General features: G+C 39.8%; 3 protein-coding genes across 4 annotated transcripts in view; all 3 read left to right on the forward strand.

Annotated features, from left to right (window-relative positions):
- LOC109393433 (protocadherin alpha-C2) overlaps positions 1-5,864 on the forward strand; it is a 186,654-nt gene that overhangs the window by 33,001 nt on the left and 147,789 nt on the right. The window lies entirely within an intron of this gene.
- On the forward strand, positions 3-4,451 carry LOC109392546 (protocadherin alpha-5-like; the record flags this gene model as incomplete). The annotated part of the gene is made up of 2 exons (XM_019661104.1): positions 3-806; positions 4,384-4,451. Coding segments are annotated over 2 exons (819 nt in total), but the record flags the coding sequence as incomplete, so codon positions are not given.
- LOC109392552 (protocadherin alpha-6-like) overlaps positions 4,568-5,864 on the forward strand; it is a 19,541-nt gene continuing 18,244 nt past the window's right edge. The window contains exon 1 of the mRNA XM_019661117.1: positions 4,568-5,862. Coding sequence (XP_019516662.1) covers positions 4,587-5,862 — 1,276 coding nt within the window. The 5' untranslated portion in view covers positions 4,568-4,586. The remainder of the gene's footprint in view (positions 5,863-5,864) is intronic.

The raw sequence follows: 5,864 nt of genomic DNA on the forward strand, positions 1-5,864 counted from the left end.
TGTACGCGCTGCAGCCGCTGGACCACGAGGAGCTGGAGCTGCTGCAGTTCCAGGTGAGCGCGCGCGACGCGGGCGTGCCGCCTCTGGGCAGCAACGTGACACTGCAGGTGTTTGTGCTGGACGAGAACGACAACGCGCCCGTGCTGCTGCCGCCTGGGGCGGGTGGCGTGGACGGCGCGGTGAGCCAGCTGGTGTCGCGGTCCGTGGGCGCGGGCCAAGTGGTAGCAAAGGTGCGCGCAGTGGACGCGGACTCAGGCTACAACGCGTGGCTGTCTTATGAACTGCAGCAGTCGGCGGGGAGCGCGCGCAGCCCGTTCCGCGTGGGTCTGTACACAGGCGAGATCAGTACGACTCGCACCCTGGATGAGGTGGACGCGCTGCGCCAGCGCCTACTGGTGCTGGTGAAGGACCATGGCGAGCCGGCGCTGGTGTCCACGGCCACCGTGCTGCTGTCGCTGGTGGACAATGGCCCTGCGCCGAAGACGCCCTCACGGGCGTCGGCCGGCGCCGCGAGCGTGGAGACCGCTCTGGTGGATGTGAACGTGTATCTGATCATCGCCATCTGCGCGGTGTCGAGCCTGTTGGTGCTCATGCTGCTGCTGTACACGGCGCTGCGGTGCTCGGCGCCGCCCACCCAGGGTGTGTGCGGGTCGGGGAAGCCCACGCTGGTGTGCTCCAGCGCGGTGGGGAGCTGGTCCTATTCGCAGCAGAGGCGGCAGAGGGTGTGCTCTGCGGAGGGCCCGCCCAAGGCCGACCTCATGGCCTTCAGCCCCAGCCTTCCTCAAGGTCCCAGCTCATCAGACAATGTGAGTCTCAAAAGCCTTATTCATAACAATTTTTCATCATAAGTCTTTAATATTACATATTTAATATCTCCCTCCATTTTCTCCTTAAATTCTGGCTTTATACATAATAACTGTAGCATTCTTTTAGATGTAAATTTTCTGTTGGTACTAACTTATTGACTTAAAATTATGCTTCTGCTTAAAATTCATTAGTTTGTTAGAGATACATAAATGCTTTACACTATAATTTCAGTAACATTCCCCCTTTTTATAAAGTTTTAAAGGTGGAGTTAATGGATTTGTTTACTTTCCACGATAAAAAGTGTTTTCAAAATTAAATTTTAATAAACATTTTAAGTTTAATCTTGAAATGTAGGAAGGTACTTGTTAAGATATATATTTAAAGTTATTACTTAGTCTTAAAGTCTCATATTATGGTACGTCAAAATGTTTTTATATTATTGAGTCAGTTTGCCTTTTGTTCTCCATTGAATATCAAATATTTTAGTGTTTTTTAACAGCAGTTTATTTCTTCAGCAATATTTGTGCACTGAATGAGTCTTTTCAAGTTTGTCTTAATTCTTAGCCTTTGCATACTGGTGATAAATTAATTTATAGTTAAAATTTTTAGCTTGAATGGCTTGGTTTTATTTAGTTTTGAATAGGAAACACATTTACATAGTTTAAAATGTTTCCCTTCTACCTCCAATAACAAGCCACTTAGTATACCTTCTTGGTTATTTCAAATGTAATATCTTGGTTATCTTTCTGGAGGTGTCTTCTTCATATACACATCAACTGCCCTCTCCTATTTTAATGCATAATATTTGTATTTCCTTTCCTCTTGTTTTCTGCAGTCAATGTATCTTTGTGATCATAAAATATCATTACCTAAGATTTGTCATTATTTTCTCCAGATCTATGGTGTCCCATTTTGCAGATATAATCTCCCCCCACCAACGTCAACATTTAGTGGGAGAATCATTAGGTTTTGTCTAATTTGCAGTTTTCAATTTTCAAATTATTACGTTGGTGAGAAAAATTGTGAACTCCTACATTTTGGAAATTCCTAAAATTTCCAAATTAGAAAATTTTGGTATTTATTGTTGCTTTTTGGTTTTCAGATTAAAAAAAAATAAGTGTATCATGATACAAACTCCACTCTTGAGTTTGTTGTTTATCAACACAATTGTGTATAAGAAAGCTGTACAATTGATTATACCATAGGGAAGGGTACTCTCCATCTCAAATACAAAGAATTGTTTTTCCACACTGAAAAAACAATGTGGGTTCAGCAGGTAATAAATATTTCACATTTCATCTGATAAAATATCAATTCCCCCTTTTATTGCTTTGCCTATTTCTTGCATTCTCATATGCATTTAATTTCATAAGTAAACTTGTGTCATACTATTCAAATATTTCTAATACCCCATTACTTTGGGGAAGTCCTAGAAATTGAGAAAGGAGTTCTCGCCATTGTGTAAATTTGTAGTTAAGTTGTCAGATTTTAAAAATCAAGTTAATTTAGTTTTAAAGTGTAAACTCTTTGATTTATGTTATAACTGAAATCTTTACTTGCTGGGGGAGGAAGTTGTTTATAGATCGATGAAACCCTTTTTCTCTACATAGCTTCTCCCTTGACCAGAATGAATTATGTTTTGCAAATAAATGAACAAAAATATAAGCTGTATCTCATGAGAAGACCAATATTTTCCTTTTCCATGCTAATTTATTTTACACGAAGGATTTCAGTAACATTATATAATTTTCTACAGAAGCCAATACACAAAATTATTACAACTTTCCAATTAATTGGATTATATTACAAACCTTCTGGAAATTGCTAGGAACTGCAATGAAAAGACAGGTTTAATACTTAACTTTAATTAATTACATTGAAAGTTGAAAATTGAAGAGACTTCATTTAGGGCAAATTTTATAAAAAAACCTTAACCACTACAGAAAACCTTCAACAGTAAGACTGCAAGGTCGGTATATCTTTTTTCAAGGCTTATCTTCCCTCAAGCAAAGGAACCTTTTGTTTTAGGGCCTATTACTGGTTAGCTAAAGAATGCTTTGCTTACAAAAAAAAAACCCAACAACTGCAATGGAAAGTCAATGATAAGGATTACTATATAACTCATAAATCTAGGTTAATCATTTTAAGCTGGAACTTTTGGGGGGAGCTTTGTATTACAACTGTCTGTGAGGGTTTTACAAATATATCAGAATTTTGAAAGAAGGTGATATTGACATGTGACCATTTGAAAGTCTTTTTTGTGACTCTTATTTTCTCCTTTTGAGAAAGAGTTTAATCACCTCCAGTTGATGACATTAAGAATGAATTTATGGTGAAATTGACATTTTGGCTTTACTTTGATTTGAGGGTAACATTTTTACTTTGATATGAAGCTAATTTTATAAAACAGCTTGACCAAAAATTGTATTGAGGAAGAAGACAAGCAAGTGATCTATATTGTCTGCAAAAGAGAATTCACACTGGAATTGTTGGCTTGTGATCACATATCAGGTCATATAGAAGTGATTCTAATGTCTTGGAATTGCTGTGTTTAGTGAAATTCAATGAAAACTGTAGCCATGAAGATAAATATGATGGTATGTGAAAACATAGATGGACTGTAGCCACATTTTGAATATGGCAGGTGAGGGAGAATGGGTAATTAAAAATTCATATTGGTGACATGTAGAATGTTCATGCCATTAAAAGACAATGAGCATTTCAAGGGTTTGAATTTGGGGTTATTAATAATGAATTGGGGTTATTAATAATATAATAATCTTAAAATGGTAATTAAATTATTTTCTAGGAATCATCAAGATGTATGGGTGAAAATGAGTTATAACCATAGAAAGGAGGGAGGAAATGCAAGTTTGGGAATACTTTCAATAAAACTTATTTGAAACGTTGGAAGTGATGAGAACACTTAAAAGGAAAGCATGTAAAAGGTTGAGATTGGGAGAAAAGGATGAGGTCATTCAGGAGCAGCTGAAGGATCAGAGCAACAAAGGACAATGGGTAGAAAGTCCACTAGAATTTGCAATGATGGAGAGATATGTGAAGGAAAATGTTTTGAGGGGGAGGCTTAATATAAACTGCAGCGAAATTAAGAAATGTAAAGAATATATACAAAAGTTTTATCTTCCATTATTAAATAGAAGAAACATCTGTGGGAGTATTTAATAATCATTGAATAGGAAAGAATGGACTTCAATAATCTATAAGGTTTTAAAATTTTGGATAAAACTTGTTAATTTAAAATTACATTCTTTCCCCAGAGCAAAATATAACAGCATGTCCTCTGACAGAAATATATGAACTTTTTTTCTCTACATAAAGTGTAGGATAGTTTGATTTCTAATTCCCAAGCCTAGTTCCAGTCACACTTAAATTCTTTAAACAGCTTGATAATAGTATTTAAATTTTTGAGGAAAGTTGTTTCTCTATGAATAATTTGATCTCTTACCTTACTCTAATAAAAGAAGTCAGACGATATTAAACCGACTCTGCAAATTACAAACATGAGGAGATTTACTATTAAAATACGGCTAAAGAAGTTTTTGTTTTTATTTGAAGAACTGTATAGCATAGCACGGTTTAGAGAATTCATTTCTTACTTACCCTTTGGAGCCGCATGATGTCGCTGTGTACCATGAAGTTACATCTAGCTGCTATTCAAACACATTCCTCCTATTACTGCATCGTTCCACGAGTGCTGAATGATGGCGGGCGCAGAAAAATTGGATTAACAGACTCGGATCATACAGTATTTCATCTTAATGCCGAGAGAAGGTATTCTTATGGAAATAAAACAAGTATTTGACATGGTTATTAATCCGGAAGGCCGACTGGGATCACGGTGTTTGCTGCTCTCGCTTCTGCTCCTTGAAGTCTGGGAGGCTGGGAGCGGCCAAATCCACTACTCGGTCCCCGAGGAGGCCAAACACGGCACCTTCGTGGGCCGCATCGCGCAGGACCTGGGGCTGGAGCTGGTGGAGCTGGTACCGCGCCTGTTCCGGGTGGCGTCCAAAGACCGCGGGGACCTTCTGGAGGTAAATCTGCAGAATGGCATTTTGTTTGTGAATTCTCGGATCGACCGCGAGGAGCTGTGCGGGCGGAGCGCGGTGTGTAGCATCCACTTGGAGGTGATCGTGGAAAGACCGCTGCAGGTTTTCCATGTGGAGGTGGAAGTAAAGGATATTAATGACAATCCACCGGTGTTTCTGGTAAAGGAACAAAGAGTGCTGATTTACGAATCAAGGCTGCCAGATTCTCTGTTTCCACTAGAGGGCGCGACGGATGAGGATGTTGGCCCAAATTCCATTTTAACCTATGAACTGAGTTCCAGTGAATACTTCGTACTAGATGTGAAAACAAAGAGTGATGACAATACACAAATTGGACTCGTGTTAAGGAAATCTTTGGACCGAGAGGAAACTCCCGAACATAGTTTATTCTTGACGGCCACTGACGGAGGCAAACCTGAGCTCACTGGCACGGTTCAGCTGCTGGTCACTGTACTGGACGTGAATGACAATGCTCCCAGTTTCCAACAGTCTGAATATGAAGTAAGAATATTTGAAAACTCAGACAACGGAACAATAGTTATCAGATTGAATGCTTCTGATCCCGATGAAGGAGCTAATCGGGAGATTTCTTACTCTTTTAATAGCCTTGTTCCACCCATGGTTATTGACCAGTTTAGCATAGATACAAATACTGGAGAAATAACAATTCGAAAGAATCTGGATTTTGAAAAAGTGAATTCATATAAAATCCGTATTGACGCCACGGACAGAGGCCACCCACCAATGGCAGGTCATTGTACAATTTTGGTAAAAGTCTTAGATATTAATGATAATGTCCCTGGGATTTCCTTGACTTCGTTGTCCCTTCCAGTAAGGGAGGACGCTCCACTCGGTACCGTGATTGCCTTAATCAGCGTGTCGGACCGTGATTCTGGCGCCAACGGGCAGGTGACCTGTATTCTGTCACCCCACGTTCCCTTCAAGCTGGTGTCCACTTTCAAGAATTACTATTCGCTGGTGCTGGACAGC

This window comes from Hipposideros armiger, unplaced genomic scaffold, assembly GCF_001890085.2.
Source record: "Hipposideros armiger isolate ML-2016 unplaced genomic scaffold, ASM189008v1 scaffold_11, whole genome shotgun sequence".
Classification (NCBI taxonomy): domain Eukaryota; kingdom Metazoa; phylum Chordata; class Mammalia; order Chiroptera; family Hipposideridae; genus Hipposideros; species Hipposideros armiger.